The 27818-nt window shown below is 38.6% G+C and overlaps 1 protein-coding gene across 9 annotated transcripts in view; it reads right to left on the bottom strand.

Moving 5' to 3' along the window:
* Nucleotides 1–5410: 5410 nt before the first annotated feature.
* Nucleotides 5411–27818, bottom strand: part of SAP130 (Sin3A associated protein 130) — a 58127-nt gene continuing 35719 nt past the window's right edge. For 5 of the 9 annotated variants that reach the window (XM_069063345.1, XM_069063342.1, XM_069063340.1 and 2 more), the window contains exons 11-21: nt 26844–26985; nt 24783–24904; nt 20848–21150; nt 17720–17897; nt 16800–16904; nt 15116–15474; nt 13662–13910; nt 13361–13486; nt 7506–7609; nt 6616–6729; nt 5411–6357 (exon numbers count right to left, since the gene is read on the bottom strand). In XM_069063345.1, coding sequence (XP_068919446.1) covers nt 6199–6357; nt 6616–6729; nt 7506–7609; nt 13361–13486; nt 13662–13910; nt 15116–15474; nt 16800–16904; nt 17720–17897; nt 20848–21150; nt 24783–24904; nt 26844–26985 — 1961 coding nt within the window. In that variant the 3' untranslated portion in view covers nt 5411–6198. The remainder of the gene's footprint in view (nt 6358–6615; nt 6730–7505; nt 7610–13360; nt 13487–13661; nt 13911–15115; nt 15475–16799; nt 16905–17719; nt 17898–20847; nt 21151–24782; nt 24905–26843; nt 26986–27818) is intronic. The other 4 variants (XM_069063346.1, XM_069063341.1, XM_069063349.1 and 1 more) reach the window with 2 other exon arrangements.

Consider the following 27818-nt stretch of genomic DNA (forward strand, 5'->3'; position numbering starts at 1 on the left):
TCTGTCTCATACCAGGAAGCTAACAGGCAGGACTTGGACAGCTTAAAAAAGAGACTTTAAAAGTACAATGTGTCCTTAAAGTCTTAGTGCAGTGTTAAGCTTTAATAACTTCAGAATACTATCAACTTACAAAAAAACCAAACAAACCCCACTTCGTAGATTTTTAATTTTTGCAAGATGGTGCAACTTGTCATTATGTATCCTATGTGTGATAGTTTTTGAATGATACTTTGTCAGAAAATCAATAGAGGTGATCCTTTTGCTCGGCCATTATAATCACCTGGTCTGTCTCCATGAGATTTTTTCTTGAAGGTTCATGTCAAAGCTGTCATGTGTGTATGAAAACCTCATTTTCTAGATGATCTCAAGGCTAGCATTTTAAATGCAATCCTTTCAGTTAGTAAGCAGCAGCTGATGAAAATTTTTACAAAGTTTGACAATAGACGAAAAATGACATATAGCACATAGTGGTTATGTTGAATTTTAATAAGTATTTAAAAATTTCTAATAACCTTTCAAACATTGGTCTTTGTATATTCATAACATTTATTTCTAAAGTTTTTTAAAGCTTAAAACTATACTAAGACTTTTCTTTTGGGACACCTTGTATATTCAGAACAATCCATTCACTCTTAGAGCCTTTGCTGTCTTTAGGATTGGCCATTCAAATGGAAAGTTAGCCACCTTTCCAAGAAATGCCTCTGTAATTTTACCTTCGAGGCAGCTATTAGCAATTCAAGCTGGCATGTCTTCACATAAAGTTATTATGGGCAGTAACTGTGCCAAAGTCACTACTGCCAAAAGTAGCCACCTCAAGTGGCCTGAAAAAAATTAAGCTAATGACAATTTTATGTAGTATGGAAGTTATTCCATTTTATTAAAGGCCAATACAAGCCTCTCCTTGTGTCTCCAGTTTATAGCTGAGTCTGGATGTTCAATCCAAAAATACAGATCAACATTTTTTTTCACACTAAAGTATATTTTTCTAGTCATTTTAGAAAATAAACTCATACTGAAGTCCAAGGAAAAACCCATATGTATAAATATTTGATGACATTTATGTAATAGTTTGGCTCACCCAAGCTGACAGTGATAATTCTTTTTTCCTATGTACATGTTTTTCTTTCCTGGAATGTGGTCTTTGCAAGGGTTAGGATACCTGTGTTGTATTTGTACATTTATTTACTTGTTTCCATTTATTAATAAAGTTGACTTGGAAGTCATTACTACCTGGGTTCAAGTCCAGTTTCTGACACATCTAGGCTCTGTGACCCTGGACAAGTCACTCAACCTTCCGGTGTCCTCATCAACTCTCTAAGAATCAAAATCGCAGAGCAGGTACTGATCTGGACTAGTAAAGAGCATTTCCTCATTGTAGTTCCCTGTGCCAGTGCAAACAAAGGTCCACTCCAAACCCCACAACAGAACATTATATCTATTTATCTATCTATACACACATGTATATGTATGCATGTACACACATACATAAACTCTCATAGGGTATCCCAAAGTCTTAGTGCAGTTTTAAGCTTTAATAAACTTATTATTCTAAGGATGTGTGTGTGTGTGTGTGTGTGTGTGTATGCACACACACAAATTGTATATGGCCCTTTGGTATATTACAGACAGAAGGAAAATAAGAACAAAACACCAGATTGAAAAAATATCCATGGGACTGTAGAGCTGGAAGGGATATTTCCTTTAATATTTTCTCAAACCCCTTATTTTTTACGGATGGGGAAATTAAAACCCAGTGACTTGTTAAGTAGCAAAGCCAGAGATTTAAACCCAGACCTTCTGACTTCCAACCTAGAGTTCTTTTTACCGCAACACCCTGCTTTATGCTGCAGTGTAAGATCTGGATGACAGAGACACCAACTGACTCATTATTTTTCCTTCTTTTGAAGCGTGTGCTTCTGCAAAGAAGATATTAGTGCCACCAGAAAAAATGTATTTAGGGCTAAGAAAATGGGTCACCAAATGCTATTCCCATCCAACACTCACTCTTTTTGGGTGATTCCCAATAAAGGAATTGCTGTTACCCTTTTTTTTTTTTTTTAACTTTTTGCCTTCTAGGAACCAGTTTACAGGATGTGAGAGATGTAGCATGTACAGAACACATTTTTTAAAAGTTAGGGTGTTGTTTTGGGGTTTTTTTGAATGAAGAAAAATTAACTAGTCTGTTAAGACTAATAATTTCAAAAGGAAATAAGGAGAGCCAAGACTAACTAGATATGACTTTGGTTAAAATTACATGGTTATCTGTGAAGTTGAAGCTTCAACAACCTCCTACCAATAAAAAAAAATCAATTTTTGAAGAGTATTATTAAAAATCTGGAAAACCTTGAAATAAAAAAAACCCTCTCACTTTTCAGCCCTTGAAAAATATGAGCAGAACAGCTCTTTGACCTGTGCTGTTTTGTTTTTTTTTGTAAGTGGAGAATTGCTCTGTGCTCACTCTCCTCAACAACATAATCTTAGGGGGGTGAGCTCCTGTTCAATGCCTGAGAAGTCTTGTTTAGTTCTCCAGGACTGACAGGATCTGTGGATTCTGTTCAAATCACTTGTTCTATATAAAAAGTATAACAAGTGAATAACCTTAAACATAATCTCAAAGGGGTGAGCTCCTGTTCAGTGCCTGAGAAGTCTTGTTTAAAGTTCTCCAGGACTGACAGGATCTGTGGATTCTGTTCAAATCACTTGTTCTATATAAAAAGTATAACAAGTGAATAATCTTAAACATAATCTTAGAGGGGTGAGCTCCCATTCAGTGCCTGAGAAGTCTTGTTTAAAGTTCTCCAGGACTGACAGGATCTGTGGATTCTGTTCAAATCACTTGCTCTATATAAAAAGTATAATAAGTCGCCAAATCTGACAAGACTAATTCTATTGCACAAAATCTGGATTAATTACATTTGACAGAACTTGTAAAAACAAAAATAAAAGCCAGCAGGTAAGAAAAGCCAGTTTACCAAAGCTAAGACATCTGATTCTTCTCTAAGAAGATGTTAATTTATCCTAAGGCCTAGTCTAATGCAAAGGGCTGGAGCAGATGAAAACTGGTGACTATCACATTGATGAGCTTGAGATATACAATACACAAAGCAGTTAGGTACAATAAATAACAAAGTATTTTCTGTTTGGATTAAATTTCCTCTTAAATAGGGTGGGATAGGTATTATCAAAGTAAAGAGTTACTCTATTATTATTCCATCTACTTAAGGAACAGAAATAAAGGATAACTAGTGACAATTAAGAGCAAATTATCAGCCTATTTTCCCAGGTACTGTGGGCACCCCAAAATAGTACTATGTGTATAGGAGGCATAGAAATACATAGTGAATGGGGTGGCTAGGTGGCCCAGTGAATAGAGCACCAGTCCTGGAGTCAGGAGGGCCTGAGTTCAAATGCAGCCTCAGACACTTAACACTTAATAGCCGTGTGACCTTGAGCAAGTCACTTAACCCCAACTGCCCTGCCTTCCCCCCTCCAAAAAGCAAAACAAAACAAAACAAAAAAAAACCAATGAATATAGAATACTTCTGGATATAAGAAAATGTTTTTATGTTGAAACATTACATTAGATAAGTAGGGTTTGCCTCTTTCCAATCTTATCCTTCACTACCTTCCTACAAAGAGCCTCATTTGGGCTAAAATGGCCTACTTTTTGTTCCAGGAAATGACCACTGCCTTGTTGCCTCTATGCCTTGGGGTAGAACATGACAGGAATGCTCGCTCCCTCTTCCTCTCCCCTTGGCTAGTCTAAATCTTCAAAGTCCCATTCAAGTCTTATCTTTTCTATAAATTTTTACCAGTTGAGCTCAGATATCATCCCTTTTAATTCTAATAAAATTTACTGAACAGCATTTATAGGACTCTTAGAATATTTCCTATCTTTTTTTATTTACTTGAAACAGAAAGCCCTTACTACGCTAAACCTCATAGGGCAGGAATGGGTCTTTTCTTTGTATTTTGAGCACCTAGCACAGTTGTTCAAAAAACATTTATTGCTGATTCTTTCTGAAAAATTAGGTTGACTTTTGGAGAGTCTTTGTACAACTTTCCTGACCACAAAGTCAGTTAATATTGGTTATTGTAACAAAGGAAAAGTAAACAGATAACCATATGTTTATGAAACTGATACAGTAAACCATAATAGGACAGGAATATTTTCCCAGGATCAGAGATGGAAGGGACCTCAAAGCCCATCTAGTCTAACATGAGCCTGGGATATGAATTCCCTTTACAACATCCCTAACAAGCAGCCATACATATGTGCTCTATGTGAAGACCTCCAATGAGGAGAAAACTACTAATGCTTCCCATAGCCAACTTCACATAATCATCATGTGAAATAAAATCACACTTCTTGAGTGACAGAAAAAAATTTCTAGGTGCAAATCACCAAGTGGGTCAGGAAGAACAAACTTTGTTCTGCAGATTTATGTATCTATTAATTTCCTGCTGGAACCTTATTCACAAGAACTATAGTTCTTGCTGCTGCTGAATGGATCATTTAAGTTCAGGAGTTCTGAGCTGCAATAGGACCAGAGCTGATTGGGTGTCCATGCTGAGTCAGGCTCCAATATATCAAACCCCTCCATTGTCCCTGCCCTGGGAGCAGAGAACTACCTTAAGAAAGGGCAAACAAGCCCAGGTTGGGAAATAGAGCAGGTTAAATCTTCCATGTCAGTCACTATTGGGACTGGGTGATGGGTGAAGTAGCAGGACCCAACTGAAAAAAAAAACAAAAAATTTCAACAGAGAATAAATGCAAAGCCCTAAACCTTACCTCCGTTGTATTTCCAAATGTTATCTTGCTGTACGTTGTTTTCCTGGACTAACAGTCACTGCCTGCTTATAAATCTCCTAAAAATCACAACTCATAAACAGAAATCCCTATTAAAAAGTTGAGGCCATGGTAGCATTGCTTTATTCCAGTCTGGCTTCTTGAAATGAATACAAATTCCAGTCGGGGACCATTTTCTCATTACCTGAGACCATAAAGAAAAATAAATAATTTCTGTTGACCTTGGCCTCATATGCTGGTATATCTGCTCTGTAAAGGAACACAGCCTTGTGTTCAGGAGTACTGAAGGAGCTATAGAAACCAAGTATGGGAAACTGGATTATTTTCAATTAGTTGCCCAATTACTTAGCACCTGGGGGTGTCATCACTGTTGTGCCCTCTATAAAATGAACGTCAAGCTCTTTGGGATGTTGAAATGGCATTTCTAATCGAGGATAATGCTATTCTTTCCAGAAGACTCTTTCTGCCATAACAGATAACGATCTTTACCACGGAGTCTTTCTTTTAGCTTTACTTTCCTGCCTGGGGCCTAAGTGGTAAATCCAGAATATTTACAGGGGATCTTACAGCGATGATATACTATAAAAAGATACAAGATGCTCGTGTACAAAAACCTCACTGAGTCCTTTATTAATGTTTGGAGATGTATGGAGTACATACAATTAACAGCATCACACCAGCTACAGGAAGTACTGTGTCGAGGATGTACTTCAAAACAAGGATCCCAGAGCACCAATGGTGTTGCCTGCCCTGAACCACCACAAAAAAAAACCAACTTGGACACACACAGGACAAACAATATCACAAAATCACTTTGAAATGGTTCTTTTAAAAAATAACAAGAGCTAGAAGTTCAAAACCACTTAAAATCTGAAATGTGGCAGTTCCCCCAGTGGCATGGCACTGGCTGTAAAGACACGGAAGGTCAGGAACAAGAACTGACTGGGAGGACTGGAAGAGGTTTCGTGTTCATTGTGGAGACAGATATACCAGATGGTCCAAGTGGATATTTTCAGTCCAGGATCTGTACATTTCCTGTAGGAATCCACTGGGTAAATAGAGTTTGTAAAATGGAAGGCTGAGAAATGCCTGCCACCCAGTTGTGTCACTAATTCCAATTAGTAAGCACTGACACATCAGAGGGCTATAAACAAATATGATCACAAAGCAAGTTTAAAAGGGACGAGGCTGAGATTAAGTTTTTGGTTCATTATGCCAGGTCGACAATGATCCTTTTTTAGTCACTGGGCGTGGTGGGTCCCTTCGGCTGTCTTCTGTGTACTCTGGATGTCTTCCTTTATTTTAATTTTCCATTTTGAAAAACAAAACAAAACAAAAAAATCAAAACCCCCAACACCATTCTCCACAGAGTCCTGATTCCCCTCAGTCTAGACTTTTTCCTTCCTCTTTAATTTCGACACTTTCTTGACAGTTCCGTTCTTGTTTAGAAGCTTCAGGACTCGCTCCTTGTGATCTAAAACCTTGAGCATGGAGTCTCTGGCTTCACTGATTTGATCCATCACAAGTTTACATCTTTGCATATTTCCCTGTAACAGAAGACAGCACCATTCAGTATCCTGAAAAACTTTTAAATAATTTAAAAAAAATCTTATTTCTGATCCCACTTTTTAAAAAAGTAGACTGTTCATATATATAAAAAAAAACTTAGTCTGTTGGTAAGTAATTTAAGACTGACAACAGATTGTTTTTTTTTCTAAAATTACCAAGGGGGTAAGCTAAGGTTTCCTGGCAAAGAGCTCAATAGGCTGATGTGTGTGACTGAAAAAGGAGGTTAGGGCTCACACCTGTATCAGCTCATTTATTCGATGCAGGTCATCATCGGTAGCTGCCTTTTTCTTAGGGATGATACCTTCCTGTAAAGTGGTGAGTCGTTCATATACGTCATGCTCCAGATTTGTCTGAAATAAATGAGAATAAGCACAACTAAGCATAACTTACTACGATCCTTTAGTCTTTATCCCAAGCAACAAAGGCCGCACAGTATAGCGGAAAGAGCCAGTCTGAGTCAAGAGTCCTGTGCTGAACTTTTACCACTACTGCATACCAGTGGTGTGGCCCTAGGCAAGTCATTTCATTTCTTAGTGTTTTGGGCAACTGCCCACACTCAAAAGACAAAAACAACTGTGCCACAATTCTAGTCAATTCCTTTGACCAGTTTTGCAAATAAATGTAAGAACTATTCAAGCAATCATTTTTCCTGCCAGTGTCTGCCATCCCTTCCAGGATGTAAAGAAATCATCAGACTAACATCATTTTTTGCTGTTTGTAAGGATGTCTTTCACACTCTGGCCCAAATTCCTATTTTTTTTTTTTTTGCTAAAAGGCAAACTCTTCTCCAGAAGACTGCTTTACTGGTAACAGTTTTGCTCTTTTAGAATGCTTCTAAATAGATTACAGATCTCTCCAGATAACCACTGCTCTAAAGACAGAAAAACTCAATTTAATTGTTCCAAATATTCTGGACCTTTGTATCAAGCAGAAGCTATTTTCTGATCCTGGGATAAATACACTGTGTATGCCACTCTGACAGTAAGCTACCTCAAATGCTAAAATTTCCAAAGTTCTTCAGAACAAAATGTTTTCCTTATAGATGGTCAGTTGGCTTGTCAAGGAGCTGGAATATCTAATTTCTTTTCTCCAGGGCTCAGTCAAGCTGCTGAAACTCTTCACTTACCAACTGTAGCAGCTGGGCAGCACAGAGATGAACTTTCCAACCCTGGGCTCGGCAAGATACTCCTTTCTGATTGGCTATTTCTTGCAGCATGGCTTTCTTCTCCTCTGGAATAATATGAATATAAACCTTAGTCCATTCATTTCAATAATAAAAGCCAAGTCACCAATGTCTGTTTTCAAAGTAGTTCCCCTTCTGTCATTTGATTCAAGTACCCATAAAAGTGGAACAAAAACCCCTTTCCTCACTCCAGGAACTGAGAATGCTTTAAAAATGTCAAAAAAAAAAAAAAGTCACCTGTTTATACTCAAAGACCTTTTAAAACTGGTAGATTTCTAGTTATTTTTTATTATGAACATGAACAAACACCATTTGTTTCCATAATCAAAGAACAGGAAAAAAAAGCAAATATGAAACGATAAATCTTTGTTATGTATCGCTTTCAAAAGAAGCATACATTAAATTTAACAAGGTATTACCAACACTGGCCTGCCAGGGTGTTTCCCCTTTTGAACTTCTGTGTATTTTTAAAATGTAATATAAAAGTCCTTTTCTTTCTTTTCATTACTATTATCAAACTCTCCACTATTCCTCTCTCTCCAGCCGATGAAAGCCCTCCCTAGTAACAAATAGAGTCAAGCAAAACAAATCCACACCCTGGGCTGTCTGAACATAAAAATGCCTTGTTTTGTACCTACAGGCTTTCACATCACCTCTCTGCTAGAAGCTGGAAAGCTTGAATCATTGTCAGTTTTTTGAAATCATTTATCTTGGACTGATCCACTCTTTCAGAGTTTTCCTTTACAACACTGAAGTCACTGTGTAAGTTGTTCTCCTGGTTCTAGTCATTTTATTCAGTGTCAGTTCATACAAATCTTTTCAGATTGCTGTAAGTCTGTCCCTTTGATCATTTTTTTTTATAGCACAACAACATGCCATTCCATTCCCCTACACTCTGGTGTCAAACTCCAACAGGTAAGTAAGTAGCCTGAACCAGATGAAAATGTAACTGGGAAATGTTTAACAAAAGAAATAAAAATACAATCCAACATAATATTAATTTGTGGTTTTCTAAATCAATATGCTGCTGCAAGAATCCCTTTCTATTTGACATCACTGCTCTACAATAATTTGTTCTGCCCTTCCCTAGTCAATGGGTACCACGTTTTATCCACTTTTGTGTTATAACAAAAAACACTGCTATAATGTTTTTTTAAATACAAAGATCCTTTCCCTCTGTCTTTGATTTCTTTGGGGTGACAGTGCTACTTCTGGGTCAAAGGGTTTAGTGACATTTTGGGTATAGTTTCATATTACTTTCCAGAACTGTTGGACTAATCTGTAGCTCCAACTGCTCCTTCAAATAAGTGTAATTTTTTTAAATGAGATATTTATAAAGACAGCCCCTGGATCATAGTAGGCATATATAAATGCTCAGTCTATCCCTCTCCCCTTTTGTTATCTTGGGGTGTTGTGATAGTAATGGCAATTAAAGATTCCCCTGTATTGGCTTGGTTTTCAAATTGATTGTGTTAAAACCCAGAGCTTGTTAATCCCACCTGTGGGATGGACTTTTTGATGTGAAAAGAAAGTCCTGAACTGGGAGGAGCTGGTGACGTAGATTGGGAGAGACAAGAGAGAGGCGGAAGATCTTTTTGGAAGCAGCACCTCGTGGAGAGAGAGACTAAGAGAATTGCTGGTGGCCGCTTTGAATTGCCCTGGACTTCTGAGACCTGCCCCCTGAGCTGCCAAGGACTGAGGAGACATGGCTGTTTTGCTGGCACTTTGTCTGTCTGTTTTGATGTTGTTTTGCCAGATTTGTCCACTGGTGAAAGACAGTCCTTTTGTTGAAGAAGTCCTGGAACCTGGCTGTTCGCTAAGAAGCCCTGAGACTGTCCTGCAGACAAAGAGTGAATACTGTCCACTGGTGAGGGACAGTGCTGTTGTTGCAGGGGTCTGGAGACTGTCCTGCAGACAGAATGAATACTGTCCACTGGTGAAGGACAGTGCTGTTGTTGCAGGGGTCTGGGAACCTTTCTGTTGGTTCCGAAGCCCTGAAGAAGGATTTTCTTGTTGTATGTTTACAGAAATCCTGGGAAAGGGCTTTGCTAATGTGTTCAGGGGTTCTAGGACTGTTCTACAGACAGAGGATGAATTCATGAAGGGATTGGCAATGTATCTTATGGCCTTGCTAAGCCTTGTCTCCCCAGGAACTAAGATTGCTGAGAACTTGCCTTGTGTCAAGATGAAGAAAAGAGCTCCATTTGGGTATTAAGTGCTGTGTTTAAACTTGATGTAACTCTGGGGTAGATTCAATTGTGATCCAGGGGTGGGGAACTTTTGACCTTATGTTTGGAAACTAATCTCCATTTGAGAAGAGGGACTTTGTGGTGGACTTAATTAAGGTATAGCCTAGGGGTGGAGAAGTATTTAGAACTGAGACTTTGTAATTGATTGAAAGATTGGAAGGTCCTGGGGTGGGGTAGTCCTTGGAGATTATTTAATCACACTTAGTAAATGCTGTATTTGGAATGATGTCATGTTTTAATCTTCTCTGTTCTTGGTTGGTCACTGAATAAAATGGAGAGCACCTATGCTGGTATTCTGAACCTTGGGAAGTTGCCTTTGCTTGGTATTATATTACAGGTGTGTAGTATGATCTCAGAGTTACTTTAATTTGCATTTCTCTTACTGAATAAATGAAAAAGCATTTATTAAGTTATTGCTACATACAAAATACTTTGCTAAGCTCTGAGGTACAAAAGGAAAAGAATCTGCTGGGGGTGGGGAGGGAAATAACATATACAAAAGGTTTCAGCTGCAAATAAAAGGCCTCATGCTCATTATTAGTTATCTGAAGCACTTCATCACATGGTTGTTGAGAACTCACCTTTCTCCTTTTGATAATGACCTGTTCATATCCTTTGATCATCTACCTAATGGGGAGTAGCTTTTGTTCTTGTATATTTGTATCAATTCCTCATGTATCACAGTTATCAAACCTTTATTGGAAAAATCTGTTACAAAAGATATTTTCCTTATTTAACTGTTTCACTTCCAGTTCTAAGTAAACTGCTTTTGTTTGTACAAAAACTTGTCTTATATAATTAAAACTGTCCATTTTATTTCCTGAAATACTCTTTATCCCTTATTTGGTCAGGAATTCTCCCTGATCCGTTGTGGAAATATCTCCTTCCCCTTTCCTCTGATAGGTTTACAATATAGCTTTTATGTCCAAGTCACGTGTCAAATTTTGGCTTGAGGTAAATGCTGCGAAATGTTAGTCTAGGACTAACTTCTCTCACACTGCTTTCCAATCTTCCCAGGGATTTTGTTTTTAAATCTAATAGCAAGTCCTTACTGCAGCTGTTGTCATTAGGTCCACTGACTATTATGCTATTATGTTTGTTTCTGGTTCTCACCCACCTAGTGTCTGGTCTGTGGATCCATCCACTTCAGGCTAAGGTCAGTCTTCCCTGATCCCCTTCCTCATTACTGTTGTCTGCTTCTCAGGGTACATCTCGTATACCCCCAGCAGAATGTAGGCTATTTAAGGGCAAGGAATATTTAGCTATTTTCTTTGTTGTCCCCATCAGTAAGCCCTATGTGTAGTAGATGCTTAATAAATGTTTGTAGAACTGAACTAAATATAAGCTCATCCCTAAAATATCTAGGCTATCTAAAATAAATAGGATGACATTTTGTTTTAAAAAGTGAGAAACATAAACAAATAAATTTAAAACATATGAGTATCCAGATCAAAGCTTTAGGGTTCCTGATATCTCAAATCACACAGTCATACTGCCCTTTCTCAAGAAGGAGTCCCAACCATAAATTAGTAGATCTATTAAAAGGTGCAGGTAGGTGGCACAGTGGATTGAGTGTCAGGCCTACAGTCAGGAAGATCTGGGTCCAAATCTGGCCTCAGATCACTTAACCCGATTTACTTCAGTTTCCTCATCTGTAAAATAAGCTGGAGAAGGAAATGGCAACCACTCCATTTCTTTGCCAAGAAAACCCCAAATGGTATCGTAGAGAGTCAGACATGACTGAAACGACTTAACAATAAGTAAATTAGAACTCTACAATGAAAGCTCTCGAGTCACTACTGATGCCATTAACTGCCCATCCTGCAGTTTGTGTGGATTCTGAACAGAAAAGAATACCCAGTTTATCCTGGTAGCTGCTATTTTCCTGGCTCCTCCAAGTACTTTATTAACAGTACCCCTTCTTACCCAATATTATAACTGAATGATCTGTAGACTAATACAGACTGAAGGATAAATTCCTTGAAAGAGAAACTTTTATGCATTCTTGTTATTCAATAAATTTGATGAGAATATAGGTTGACAGGTATTACGTATGCATATATATGTATACACACACATATATGTATATGTATACGCCCATATCTCCAAGTGCTTTATACCATTTTTATTACAGTACAGCCTCACTATCATACTGTCTTCAAAGCCCAGGATGTGGAATCATGTTGTATATACCAACTTATTACAGGGCTCAAGACACAAGCCTGTCAAACTAAACCATAAACTATTGTAGTTAGAACAACTGCAGCCTACTTAAATGGAGCTGATATAAATCTTCACATCCCTCTCTGGTGACTTGGAAACAGATTGTTTTTCTGAAGTCATGCCTATTTTCCCCCCTTAAATTGAATATTCTAGGTTGAAGCACATAATGATAACACTTATATCTAAAAAACCTTTATGTCAGTGAGGAAAGTGAAGAACATATTGCTCAACATGGAAATCAAAATGATTCATTTTACTGATTCACCTATGTTTATCATTGAAGATTTCTGAAACCTCACAAGAGAAGATACTCATGGTTTATATGCAAAAGCCATTCCCCTCAATGGATATGAACAGGTAGGTTTTTTTTGTTTTTGCTTTTTTTTTGGAGGGGAGAAGGTAGGGCAATTGGGGTTAAGTGACTTGCCCAAGGTCACAAGGCTAGTTTTTTGTGTGAAGTGTCTGAGTCGAATTTGAACTCAGGTCCTCTTGACTCCAGGGCCAGAGCTCTATTCACTGCACCACCTAGCTGCCCTGAACAGGTAGTTTTTAAAGGAAATGCAAGCTATCAACAACCCTACAAAAGAATGTTTGAAATCATGAATCAGAGAAATGTAGGCAAAAACAGCTGAAACTTATCAAAATGGCAAAGACGATTTAAAAACAGGAGGGGGCAAATACTAGACCTGCAGTTTCATCAGTGGAGGGAGCTTCCAGGGAGGACCTCCTACTACTGAACCACAATGGCTATGAGTGACGACCAGTGATCTCCAAGGACTGAGGGTGAAGTATGCCTTCTCCCTTTCCTCCTGGACCAGGGAGGCAATGGAGTATTGATGTGTAATGAGGTTTATCTCACCAGACACGGCCAGTGTGTTGACTTATTTTTGCTTAACTGTACTTACTTGTTACAAAAGTCAGTTCTGGGGAGGGGGAAGAAGACTCATTGATTAAGTGACAGCAATTTTTTTTTAACTGCATCAATAAAACATCTTCCAAAAAGCAACTCATGGCTTAGATACAAAAAGGCAGAAGTTCTGTTTTCCACAAGACCATTCTGCTACTTCCAACATAGCTATGCTTTCATGCCCGTTAGGAAATATCTGTATTTGAAAGGATTCAAATGTTCACTTTTTTTTTTTGCTTTTTGGAGGGCAATTAGGGTTAAGTAACTTGCCCAAGGTCACATGGCTAATTTTTTTTGGTGTGTGTGTGTGTGTTAAGTGTCTGAGACCGGATCCGAACTCAGGTCCTGACTCCAGGGCCTACTCACTGCACCACCTAGCCGCCCCTCAAATGTTCACTTTCTTTAGGGGTTTTTCTTACCTTTGACTCTGACATCGCTGTACCTCTGGAAGTGATGATAAGCAGCTTTCCAGGGGTTCCGGTAATGTCGGAGCAGAGTAATGGGAGGTCTTGGACGTACAGGGACATACCTCACACCTTCTTCATCTATTAAAAGGAAAAAGAAAGATAAAATAGGCAGAGTCATAATCTGATTTTCCTACCCAATTTCATCTATGCCCAGCTTCATAATTTAAAATCTCAAGTACACATGACTGACTTGAGAAAAGCAGAAAAAAAACCAGTGCTTCAATGGAGATCTCCTTCCAAAAGCCACCATTACCTATATATTCTTTGGGAGGAGACTTGCGTTTCTCAGCCTTCACCAGCAGACTCTTAGGAGTGGATTTCTCATCATCAGTACTGTTTGTCTCCATCATGTCACCTTCCTCTGTTGAAATCACATGCTGTTGCTTCCGTGGTTTTTTCCTTGGAGAGGCACCAGGTGGCAGGTCACTTGGAGGCATCGACAGGTTGTTGGCCAGCAGTGCAAGAGATGGAGACACAGTGTTGGTTGTTAGTGGAGGAACTGCTGACAGAAGAGAAGAAACACAAAGTCTATGAAAACATAATTGCAATATGAGACTGCATTTTATTGCTGACGGTAAACAGGACTTCTCTCTATTAATGTTACCTAAATAAGAAGGGTGCCCTGAGTTCATATAGTGACTATATTATTTTAGAGGACTTCAAACATATTAAAGATGGTGATAAAATGTCACTGCCTTATTCCTGTCTTATTAGATCGTGTGTCTGTCAGCTAAAAATTAGAAATACAGGGCCGGCTAGGTGGTGCAGTGAGTGGAGCACTGGTCCTGGAGTCAGGAGGACCTGAGTTCAAATCTGGCCTCAGACACTTAACAATTACTGGCTGTGGGACCTTGGGCAAGTCACTTGACCCCAACTGCCCTGCCTCCCTCCCTCCAAAAAGCTAAAGAAAAAAAAATTAGAAGCACAGTGTCCTGTGTATCACACAAAAATGCATTCTGGTAGCCAGAGGTAGAAAGCTCTTAATAAAGAGGTTAAATAATTTGCCTAGTGCCAAGAGTAAGTCAGTAGTGAGGCTAAGAAAAACTGAAGTTGTGACCCCCCCCAGCCACCTTGGGTCACTCACACTGGCTTTCAAAAGAAACCATCCTGCAACTTCCTGGAAAACGTCAGTGGTGAAAAAGAAAGGAAACGATGCAGATGGAAGGGGCATGGGAAAACAAAACATTTTAGTAAGCATAGAGAGAAGCTGATCAAGAGTCCTTTCTTCAGTAACATATTTAATGAAAATTCTTAACTAGCCTCTTCTCAAGAATCTTAAATATCCCTCAGCTGTCATGATGTACAGATATGTCCCTGGTTATCTTCATTTCCTTGATAGATACTGAAGAAAAATGCATTGTGTAAGCTATTGGTAGCTGTGTCTGGTAGAATACAGAAAAACAGAGGGAAAAAAAAGTTGTTTGCACTGACTTTACTAATGGAAGAAGACTGCTCTCACCTGTAAATCAGGGTCGCCCAGTTTTAGTCTTCAAAAAGAAATTTACCTCCTTACTCAAAAACAAAGTCTTACAATGCAGTGGGTACAAAAGCTTTGACAGGAATGAACCCTGAAAAGAGGAGCTCTTTGTGAGAATACTTTAAATGGGCCACCAGAGTTCCAGCTTTAGCACTATGGTGATAGGCAAAAGAATATTGCTAAATGGAAAAGAAACTCACGAGAGAAAAGATTTCTTTGCAGAAACTTACCAGAAACAGGCCGCATGATGTCCATAGGTTCTACTTCTTCTTTAATTTTTATCTCTGGCACCGCAGGTCCCATTACAGCGGAAAGGCTGCCACCCACCGTTGATGATGCAGGGGGAGCAGCTGCAATAGTGGTAATGGGTGGCGTGACAGGAACTGCTCCTGGAATTGTTGACAGGGCTACTGATGGCTGTGATGGGGGGCTGGCGGCTGCAATGAGAGTTGGAATGGCAGGTGGTGGCTGTTGAGAGGTGGGCTGCACAGCGATGGTGGGCTGATCATTACTCGGATTGGACACAGCTTCTACAGACACAGTGACTGGTGTGGCCATAGATACATGGATTTCTGGCTTAGGTTTGGCACTAAAACATAAAAGCAAAACATTATACAGTTGTTTTGGCTGGTAATCTCCTAGAGAGAGGAGCTATGAATAGTTCATTTTGTGAAGCACCCAAAGTAATACCTTGTGCAATTAGGTGCACTATTCATTGATTTTAAACTACATCATAATAAACAATATACCATTTCCAAGTATGAACTTTTAGGTTAAAACCAAAAACTTTTGGTTTTAAAAAATCAGTTTTAAACCTCCAAAGTCTAAGAGAATAATGACTCAAAAATATCACTCCACATTAATTTTTAAATCTTCACTTGTCCTTTTTGTTTCTACCTTACTCACTTTTTCTACATGAAAAGAACTTCTAAATCAAATAATCGTTTTGTTCACCTCTCCCCCCCCCCAGGTATAGTTAAAAAGGATGTAAAGCTAAGATAGGATTCAAGCCTGCCCAGCCATGTTCCATTAAGTTTTCATTTGAAAACCATGAATATTCTCAAATTTGAAAGAAAAGCATGCACACAAGTCCAAATATTTCTCATTAGGCAGAAAAAGACAAAAACAAGGAGAAACAAGAGAATAACCACACAAAGAACACAAGAGTAGAAAAAAGATCGTCAGTACTCTAAAAATAGAAAAGGAGTCGTGAAAGAAAAGAATTGATTAGTCTTTGTAAAGTCTACAGCAGAGGGCTACAGACATCACTGAGAATATACTACAGATATTAGTAATGAAAGTTATCTATTGGAATGGAAAAGTTGGCATGTGGATTTTTTTTGTTGTTTTTGGAGGGGGAAAGTCAGGGCAGTTGGGGTTAAGTGACTTGCTCAAGGTCACACAGTGTGTCAGGTATCTGAGGTCACATTTGAACTCAGGTCCTCCTGACTCCAGGACTGGTGCTCTATTCACTATGCCACCTAGCTGCCCTGGCATGTGGCTTTAATACAACTAAGGCTATTATGGATAGTCCTTCAATGTTTCTCAACAAATCCATCACTTCCCTCCTTCTTTTCTTCCCTCTTTCTTTCCCCTTCCTTAGCCAGTGCTTCTGAACTGCCTGGACCCTTCTGAGTTACCCTGTCTGGTGGTTGAAAGTTCATTGACCCCTTTGCTAGAACCAGTACTGTCCTGTGTCTCACACAAAAATGCACTTCAGAAAAGACTCATTCGTAAGTTATTTCTTACCACAAAGTAGTGCCCTAATATAATATTTGTTGTAAAATGTTGAAATATTTAGTTCCTCATACTCCACTGCATATAATTTTCTTATTCACTCTTATTAAATACCACCTTTCCCCACTTAATAGAGGATGACTAAGTAATACTAGTCACATTCAAATCAGACCTTACCCTGAAGGTCTAGGTGAGCCGGATGTACTCCTTATGGAGCTTTCTACTCGAGGACTAGTGACTTCAGGTGGCTGAGGGGGAATGAGGCTCTTCCGGACTGCCATTCTGAAACACACAGACAACCTTGAAAAATAGCTCCAGATACACGACATTAAACATTGACAGTTATGTGTATGATGCCTTCCACCTGTCATACATTGGAGCATTCTTCATAATGGCTAAAATACTACCCTCACTTTGTGCTTGTGTTAATATCATTATTTCACTACAGATTTAGTCTTGAAATGAAAAAATCCAGTATACTAAAAGAAGTACCTTCTAAAGTGTTAAGCACTCTAGGCAAACTCTTCTCTCTTTTAGAGAAGGTTCTCAATGGTTCAAGATGCCAACAAAACAAAACTCTCCAATTAAAGCTGTGATAGCTACTTTGTTTCCTAAAAACTGACTAGAACTAGAAAATGAACATTCACCCTTCCAAATTCTGTCACTATAACAGCGCCCACCATGCTAAAAGTGAAAAGTCAGTGCCGAGGCTCATAGGACAATACAACACATAGTCTGTGGTGAATCAGTCACTTTTTTATCCAGAGTGAACAACTTTTTTATATGAAAGAAAAATAGATTGTGGTCACTAACAATGAAAATGCCTCCCTAGAAAAGAGTAAATCCCAGGACTACTCTAAGAATTCCAGAAGAGAATCCTGAGAGAAACCATGGAAGTCCATATACAAACCCCCATAAAAGTCATGGACTTTTCATTCTACAACCTCTAGGGCCAAGTTTTGGAAGAAAATACAAACATTACTGTGTAACGGCCAACCTAATGATTCACCCTCGTTGCCAGTGGAGAAGCACTGACTCCAGCGGCCCTGCTCTAAGTGAAGTCCCTTGCATCACTGTGCAAGGCTGGGCCTGCTCACCCGTCGCTGGCTGGCTTCTTCCGGAGGATGCTGGGGCGCGGGGATGAGCCCTGGGCGGGCGCGCTTGTGCTGGCACTCTGGCTGTGGGTCTGCACCACGGTGGTAGCTGCGGGAGGGGCACTGAATGTATTGCTAATAGGATTGGCTACGATTGTTGCTCCATCTGCCAACACCACTGCTGGGACGACAGACAAGACAAGAGGGAAAAAAAGAAGGATGATTCAAGCTCCCTGAGTGGAAGTGAGCCTTTTCAGCATGGTTTCTTTTCCTCAGATCATTAAAGAACCCACTTCAGGGCCTGTGCGCTCTAGCACTTGCCACAACAGACCAGCTTTTCAGGACTGTAGCACCGAGCTTCACTCATACGGACTCACAGAAGATGGAAGAGAAGATTTATTACACTCATGTATTCCCTGACTATTTATGTCTTTTCATGTACATTATCTCACTTACCTGCACAATGAGCCTGGGAGAGAAATGACAAATGTTGCATTTTACAGATGAGGAAACAGAGGATGAAGACAGGCTAAGTGACTTCGCCAAAAGCACGTACTAGGGAGAAGCGGCCAGGATTCCACCTAGGCTAGTGATTCTAAGGTCAAGGGCTTTCCCCACTATAATACAATGCTTTATGATAAAAATTTTTCTTCCTTTTCCATTTATTTTGGTCATTTTCTAGGCCCAAGATTTCCACATTATGAAATTCTATGGTCATATGGTCTATTAACTAGGTCTTAAGAACAGTTATGATGCTGCTGCTGTGATGGAAGAAATACAAAACTATCCTGTTTGTGTTCAAACTGTAATTACCTAAGGCTTGTCCCCCTATCCTCAACCAAAGAAAACATTTTTTAAAAACACAGTCAAAAAACACTGGCAAGAGTTTGACTGTGCTTAGTTGATAAAAGAGGTATTTATGAAGACATTTAGAGTGGATTTCCACAGCAAATACTTTAACATATAATTAAGCTTTAGGAAAGACAAGTTAGGATGGTGAAAAGCATGTCAGACTTCAAAAGAAATTTCGATTCTTTCCCTAGATCTTGGCCTTGGGCAAAATCATTTCCTCCTTCAGCCTTAATTTTGTCTTCTGTTAAATGGGGATAATGCTTACAAACTTAAAGGACCATTATGATTGGCTTGTGGTATAAAACAAATTAGTAAATAAATAATGATGATGTCTGACTAAGAAGCCATTTCTGAGGTTTCCTTGTAGTTAAAACTCAAGTTAAAAATTCTGGTTTTTATGCTATACAGGGGCATCAGAGTAGAAAATAGACCTGGCCTTTGAGTCAGGACCTGACTCAAAGGGTTCAAGTCTTTCCTCTGATATATACTGGCTATGTGACCCTGGAAAAGCCTTTGCCCCAGGCAGGCAATTCTCTAAGATGGAAGCTGCAATAAATGCTGAGCTATTCACATTGACAGAGAAAGTTTCTCCCTGGAAGCTCCCTATACTGATGAAATCCTAAGTTCAGTTTAAAATAAAGGTTGCCAATAACTTAAAAGCCAATTTTTTTGAATTCAGAGAAACAAGGGGAAGATATGAACCAATGCAAGGTGAAATCAATGGAATAACATGCAAAGACTCCAACAATGTGAAGGTAAAGCTCATTAAAGGGAAATACTGATGGAAAATCCAACAATGGCCAATACAATGGAAGAAGCGACGAACAATGATGAAACACACCTTCTCCCTCTAGTTGGTAGAGGTGGGGGAGGGGACTACAAGGGCAGAATGGTGCATGCATCTTTACAAATGGTGACTCCATCAGGTATTTTTGCTTATTTTCTGTTTCAAGAAAGCATTCAATTTCAGGGGAGGAGATGGAAAAAGTTGGCCCATTTAAAAGCTCACTGACTTTTCTTCATTAATTTCAACAAAAAAAGTTTAATATAGGTCTACAAATAATTTAAACCAAAAAAAATTTCTACATGCATTATGACAATAACATTTATCATTCCCCTTCTATAGCCTATTTGTACATTCATTTCTGCTTATGTATATATTGCTCCTTTTCTGTGGTCCTAGTCAGTGTATACACTCTATTTCTGGTTCTGCTTTCTTTCCCTTATATTCATATGGTTTTTAAAAATACTTTTGATTTTTGTAATTTTTAAATGCCACTATAACATATAATTATGATAATCTGCTACAATTCACTCAGTCACACTCTGTCAGATACTTAGACTTTTCAATACTTGGAAATTTCTATGAAAAATATGAGCATGCATTTTTCTAGAAGTCTTTTTTTTCTGCTTCATGATAATACTCAAGGTAATTTTTCAATATGTAATTATTGAGTCAGAGTGTATGATTATTTTTATGCCTCTTGTGTTTCCACTCTGTCCTCTAAGAAGATTCTAACAATTGGAAATTCCACTATCAATGAGTGACATACTGATTTAATCACCAATATGTTAGTATTGAGTTTTCTCACTTTTAGGTATTTTTGTCGTTTGGTGAGTGTTAAAGTGTCACTGCAAAGGTATTTCAATTTATGTTTTTTTTTCTGATTTGGAGGGAGGTTTAATAAATTTTCAAATGGATGAAATTATTAAATCTATTCTCTATTGTAAACTGTCTAGTCATAAGACTTTGTTGGGCACTGAGTAATGATACCTCTTAATGTTTATTATCAATTTTATGTTTTTAGCAATGATCTATGCAGAAACTTAGTTACTTTTTTCATTTCATTTTATTTTTGTTGTGTTGAACTCAGTAAATATACATATATTTATATATATATATATATATACACACATATATAAAGTATACATCTAACCTTGTCTCAAATAACTTCTACTTGTTATTTTATCTGCCTTCTACAATTGAGACAAATGTCATTCTCCTTCCTTTTACCCTTTATAGTCTAATTCCTTAAAATTTTATGATCCAGCTGGAATTTATGGTAATTTAAAAAATAGATCAGATACTGCGAATTAATATCCTTTATTCAGGATAATTTACTCATTTCCAAAAAATGCTCGCTCTACTTACCATCCCTTGTTAGACAAAGACTACCTTTCCAGAAAGCAAAGCTAAATGAAAAATGCCTTATAAACAAACAGTTAAATCAGAGTAGAATTTATCTGCCCCTTTGAATAGTGCCAGAAAACTCAGTTACCTGAAGTCTTAGTTTCACTCTGAGGTTGCTGAGCACCTATTGGCGCAGGCTGAAGTCCTTGTGTATTGATTGGTGTTGCTGAATGGATCCCCTGTGTTCCAATTGGTGCTGGCTGGATTCCCTGTGTTCCAATTGGTGCAGGCTGGATCCCTTGTGTATTGATAGGTGCTGGCTGGATCCCTTGGATATGCCGTGCATGAGAGGCATCGACTGTCATCAGTTGCATGGGGTTTAGGTGCACTGTAGAGGCCACCCCAACACCTGTCTGAGCTGTAATGGCAGAGTTCGGTGCCTGAGCTGAAACTAAAGAGTACCATAACACTGTCACTACAGCAAAATGGAAGGGCCTACCAATATACACTTTTGAAAATCTTTACAAATAGAAATCCTGGTTGTCCCCTCAGTGTGTCATAGTGGAGTCAGGAAACCTGGGTTTGAATCTCACCTTAAGCTCATACTTTTCTTGTACGGTAGTTTTTTTTCAGTTGTATCAGACTCTTTGTGACCCCTTTTGGGGCTTTCTTGGCAAAGATACTGGAAAATGGTTTACCATTTTCTTCTCCAGTTCATTTTACAGATGAGGAAACAAAGGCAAAGAGGGTTAAGTGACTTGCTCAGAGTCACCCAGTTAGTGAATGTCTGAGGCCAGATTTGAACTCCTGACTCCAGGCTTGGCACTCTATCCACTGTACCACCTACTTGTCCCAACTCATATTAGTTATAGCTAAATCATTCATCCCATTTTATACACAAAGAAACTAAAGCTCTGAGAAGATATTAATACCTGTATTACCTACTTGATAGGGCTGCTGTCATGAAAGCACTTTGCTACCAACCTCAAAGTGCATTATATAGATGTGAGTTATTATTAATGCAATATTTTAATCCATCATTTTGGCAAGTAGCTTATTAAGGAAATGAGAAAAAGATTTAAAAGATGAAATAATGGGTTTTCACTGTAGGACCTTTGGGTTAAAAAAAAGACACTGTTTTAATGCAATTCTAAAAATCAGCTAAATATTACTCCAACATATAGTAACAGCAACAACAATAATAACAGCATTTGTATAGGGTTTTAAGGTTTGTAAAACACTTTACATATGTTAATCCTGAGTCTCACAACAATTTTGTGAGGAAGGTGTTATTCATATTTCTATTTTACAGATGGGGAGACTGGGAGAGGGTTAAAGTCTAGCCCAAGGCCAAACAGCTAGTTAAGTGTCTGAGGCAGGCCTGGAATTCAGGTCTTCTTGACTCTGTGTCCAGCATCTCTTCACTGTACCACCTAGCTGCCACGGACATAAAAAAAGACCAAGCAATATCTGAAATGACGTACTACTTGTTTTTTTCAGAATGACAATGGCAATGAAATATTAAAAGTCAACCATCCATGATACTCTAGTTGACAGCCATCACAGGTACCTATGAATATACATTTTAATCGTATTTTTTGAGTATAGAGTACATACCTGTGGTTTTCTATCTTTTTAAAACAAAACTCTCTGACCCCCTGCAAAAAAAACCTCCAAATACCCATAACTGTTAAGTGGAAAACAAGTAGTAAGGATGGTTGCATTCCCTAGGAGGAACCAGGTTTTTCCACTGACTATTTAATTAAATACACAACTTTTAAAATTTCCAGTGTGATCAAGTCTGAAGTAGACGTGTTCCCAAAGACACATAATCTAACTGCAGAATGGCAAATGAAATTGTAGTTATTGTTCAAAATCCCTCGATGAACACTCTTAGACCTGAATTTATTTGTTTGAAGAGGACAGAAAAGTAGGCATGTGAGGATCAGGAATTCCCATATATGAATTTATATTATCCATTACTATTATGAGTGGGAACAGGAAAAGAAAAGTTTTTTTCGTTTTTGAGTTTCTTTGGTGATGAAAATTACTACCAGGTGTACTCACCAAGGAGGTCAAAAGTTGATAAAAAGATCTCATATACACACAAATATTTATAGCAACTTCTGCTATATCAAGTAATTTAGAAACAAATTAGGTGTCCAACCCATAGCTGAACAAAACTGTGGTATATAATAGAATAGGATATTATTATACCTTAAGAAACAACTTAATATGAAGAATTCAGAGAAGAATTTCAGGGAAACACAGGTAGACTTATAAGAACTAATACAATCAACCAGCATGTATTCATTAGGTGTCTACTATGTGCCAGACACGAGGGGATACTGAGACAAAAACCAAAGTCCCTTAAGGAAGTAAACAGAACTAGGAGAACAGTTTATATGATGACCACTGTGATGCAAAGGAAAACAACAGTGAAGGCCCTAAGAACTCTGACTCATGTACTGACTAGTTACGACTTCACAGGGCAGATTACTGGGATGGCGAGAGGTATGTGCTGTCAGGTAGGACCAGCGTGTTATGCACTGATTTGATTTATTTAATTGTACTTTGTTATGGGGGGAAGTGTTATTGGAAAGTGACTTCAGTGTTTAAAAAAAGTGAAGCAAAAGCACCAGAGAAGCACTGAAAATTACAGTTTGATAGCACAAGAAAAACCATCTAATGACTATCACCAGATTTTGGTAATGTTATAATCTGATAAAAATCAATTTGACAGATGATCAAGTGTCTTGTGTCTATATAATTTAGGTAATTAAAGATACCTCTTTTAGATTTTTTTTGCATTATGTCCACAGAGCCAGTGATATTATGCATGATTATGTCTAACATGTAGATATTTCAGCTAGCATTTGAATACTTTTAACTAGTATTTAAAAACAGGAGGATAAAATTAATTTTTCTGTAATAATGATTAAAGTTGGTCAAACTTTACCCTTTTCTCTATGGGGACAGGAAAAGATATGCATAGTGTTGGGAATGGGAAATGATGCCTGATGGACTAATATGGTACAGCCATAAGGCACTAAAGATACTGCACACCAATCTGGGTATACGTGCTTAACTATTTGCTTGTAATTGGCATCATTAGCAGCAGCAGCAGCATATTAGGGAACATTTAGTGGGAACTGAAGGGCTTACAAAACAGTCTATACACGTTATCAAATTTAATTTGTGCTTCCAACAATCATTGAAGGAAACAGGCTGGAAAAGAAAACAAGAATTTATAAAGTGCCTATATGCGCCAGGCACTGTGCTTCACAATTGCTCTCTCATCCGATCCTCACACAACCACCTGGGGAAGCAGGTGCTATTATTATCCTCATTTTTCAGCTGGGGACACTGAGGCAAGCAGAAATTAAGTGACTTGCCCAGAGTCACACAGATGGTAAGTGTCAGACACTATATATAATATTTGTATCATTCTATATTACCATAATACTATTATTGTACCCCTTTGCCAGGTGAGAAAACTGAAGCTCAGAGAGATTAAGTGATTTGTCCAAAGTCACGTAGTGAGGTCAGGGGCAGGATGTGAACCCAGGCTGTCTTTTAATTCTACATCCACACTACATATTCTTCTACCTAGTTTCCAAGGAGGGGGAATTATCTTTATCTTATGGCAGAATGTTTTGGAAAAGGTGCCAGCTTCCCCTGTTTACCCTTGAATAAAAAGAGTTATTCACACAACCCTAGTAACCAGGCTACATTTATTTATGCTGGGCTGGTTATTTCCCAGAATCTTCATGCTTTGTCTTTCAGAAATAGGAAAAAATTGACCTCATAAGCATCTATGAAGTAGACAGAGACCATACCTTGTAGCTGCATTACCACTTCGTTCCAGGTCAGTTGTTATCAGCAAACTGTAGCTACATGATCAGTTTGCTCTATGGGCTGTGTTGCCCTTCCTTAAAATCCACATTTGAGCCTTAAGAACTAATACCCTAAAGTTTCAAGTGCTCCAAAACTCCCTCTCAGTCCCTGCCTGATCCAGTAAGGCCTAATCTATGTACATGAAAACTATAACATTTAGAAAAAATTTAAGGGAATAGTCCTTACCTGGATATTGTCGGATAGTGGACACTGAACTTGTGATGGGGGTATATGTGTGTGCAGTCAAAGGGTACGCAGAGGGTGGATATGTTGGCAAAAAGTATTGGAACTGGACAGGAACAGATTGCCTAGAGGTAGAAAAGAAAAATTCTTAAATATTCCACATGCTTATTCAGTCACCCCCTCCCTCAGTTCCAGGAAGGGTATTACTTTGCCCCCAAACACTACACCAATACACTACTGGCCTGAAGTATTTTCTCATTTTGTTTATGGACAACTCAGAAAACTTGGTTCCTATCAACCAAAATTGTTCATTTCTTCCTGTTCATGTTTCAATCTTTTGAATGCTCAGCTCTCTTTTGAAGCCATTTCACTCCTATGGTCTCACTGTAATTACAGCTATACCTTTGATCTTGAATGGTTTCTATCATTTATCACAGAAATGTATTCTTTTAAAATGTATTCTTTTTAAAAAGTCCCTCTCAGTGTTTATTCCTTTAAAACAAATTTTTAAAAAGCTGTGCCACTTTTTTTGTTTTTTTTGCTTTTTTGAGGGGGTAAGGTAGGGCAATTGGAGTTAAGTAACTTGCCCAAGGTCACACGGATAGTTTTGTGTTAAGTGTCTGAGGTCAGATTTGAACTCAGGTCCTCCTGACTCCAAGGCTGGTGCTCTATTCACTATGCCACCTAGCCACCCCATGCTGTGCCACTTCTTAAAAGTTTCACAAGAAGGGGCAGCTAGGTGTCGCTGTGAATAGAGTACTGGCCCTGGGGTCAGAAGGTCCTGAGTTCAAATCTGACCTCAGACATTTGACACAACTTGCTGTGTGACTGTGGACAAGTCACTTAACCCCAATTGCCCTGACTTTCCCCCTCAAAAGAAGAAAATATAGATGAAAAAGTTGATAAAAGCACAAGGCCCAAAACATTCAGCAAATTCTGTTCACTATAAAAATTTTGATGTCAGTTTTGTTTCACTAGCCTCAGAATAAGAGGTCCATGATATTTTCCTAATGAGAAGGTACCTATGATTTCCCTTAAGTTTCATGATTTGTGATGGTTAACAGGCTGTTTCTGAGTGTGTCTGTACATTGACAAGGAATATATGACTAGGGACATGGAAGAGTAACCACCAAGGAGGTTCAAGATGGACCATTAAGGGATCCAGGCCTTAGATCATAAGCCTCTAGAGATAAAAACCTTTATACCTATAAAACATCTAAGTGAACTGTTTGGCTCTAAAAATGTTAAATTAAAAGCTTCTAAGTAACATTTAAGTAATCTGATACTTCCTACTTAAAATTTATGTGTGTGTGTGTGTGTATATATATATATACATATATATTCATATATATCTACTAGATTGAACTATCATAGTTAAAATATAAATAATATTTTTAACTGACTCCTGCTGTCATGTAAAAACTTTTTAGTATTCATTGTTATTGTTACTTGTGGGATTTTGTGAAATATATTCTCAATCATCTGCTCAAGCTTAATGTACTACCTTAAAATGTCTAGATTTAAAAAAAAAATTTTTTTTTAAGCAATTGGGGTTAAGTAACTTGCTCAAGGTTACACGGCCAGTTATTTCTGGGTGTGGTGCTGAGTATCTGAGCCCGGATTTGATCCAGGTCATCCCGACACTGGAGCTGGTGCTCTTACTCACCGCACCACCTGGCCGCCCCTAAGCAATTGGGGTTAAGTAACTTACTCAAGGTTACACAGCCAGGTGTTTCTGGGTGGGTGCTAAGTGTCTGAGCCCGGATTCGATCCCCAGGTCATCCCGACTCTGGGGCTGTTGCTCTTAGTCACTGTTACCTGGCCGCCCCTAGATTTTGGTATTTTTGACTAAATATTTTAAAACCATATACATATCCCATGTGACCAGTGACATTTCTTATACAAGGAAATTTGTAAGTAATCCAGGGGAGTTTTACTAAAACAGTCCCATATGCACAACACCAACATCTAAAATCTACATGCTATTTTGTGTGTTCTGATTTTAAAATACCATAACGATGAAAAAAAAACCAACTCAAGTATGTATGAAGCTTTTACACTTACCTGTTGTCATTTCTGGTTTCCATTGCAACAGGATTTGGAGAGGCTCGATGTCCAGGTATAGGGATAAGGCTACTTCTCTCCGTTGGATAATCTGGCTGGATTCGGGGAGAAGTGTGTGTGATCTGCTGAGGGACTACTTTAGCTATGAAGAAAATAAAACAGAGCCTTCATTTATTATTCTCAAGGAAAACAGTACTAGTAATGTCTAGTAGAAACACCTGAATCCCTTGGGCAAGCATGTGGAGCACAATTACTTTACTAACAAGGGGCAAGGAAAAAAATTCTAATAACTGTCATTAATGCTCAAAAATCTTTTATTACGGTGGTTCTAAAAATGTGGTTCAAAGTCTCCTTTGGAGTCTCTAAAGCCCTTTTAAGTGGTCTGTGAGTCAAAACTGTTTTCTTAACAATACTAAGACATTTTAATTTCTATATAGGTAATATCAATAATAACACTCATGAGCAAAAGATCTTTAGGGGTCCTCAATAATTGTTAAGAATGTAAAAGGGTCTTGGGGCGGCTACCATGTTTCCCCGATAATAAGACCTATCCCGAAAATAAGCCCTCCCCTTACTGTGTAAGATTCCTCTAAAATAAGCCTTCCCCCGAAAATAAGCCCTATTGAGATTGCTACTGTAGTGAAGGTGATCCCCTGCGCTAGATGCTACATTACGGTGCCCTCTGTATGCACCATTCCCCCGCCCCGGGTGAAACGCACTCCGCGCTCCGAGCTGCATCCAATCAGAGCTGCAGCAGTGAGCGCGTCATCCTGTTCTTCCCCAGTGATTTGCTTGCTGGCGCCATTGAGAGCAGTGTCGCGGAGGAGAGCTGAGGCAGGACAACATAAGCCCTCCCCTGAAAATAAGCCCTCTGGTGTTTTTCCTTCCAAAAAAATATAAAAAGACAGTGTCTTATTATCGGGGAAACACGGTAGGTTGCGTAGTGAATAGAGCACTGGCCCTGGAGTCAGGAGG

Source organism: Petaurus breviceps, unplaced genomic scaffold (genome assembly GCF_028583685.1).
Source record: "Petaurus breviceps papuanus isolate PSGF00001 unplaced genomic scaffold, PetGlider_PUasm1.0 90556, whole genome shotgun sequence".
In the NCBI taxonomy this organism is placed as follows: domain Eukaryota; kingdom Metazoa; phylum Chordata; class Mammalia; order Diprotodontia; family Petauridae; genus Petaurus; species Petaurus breviceps.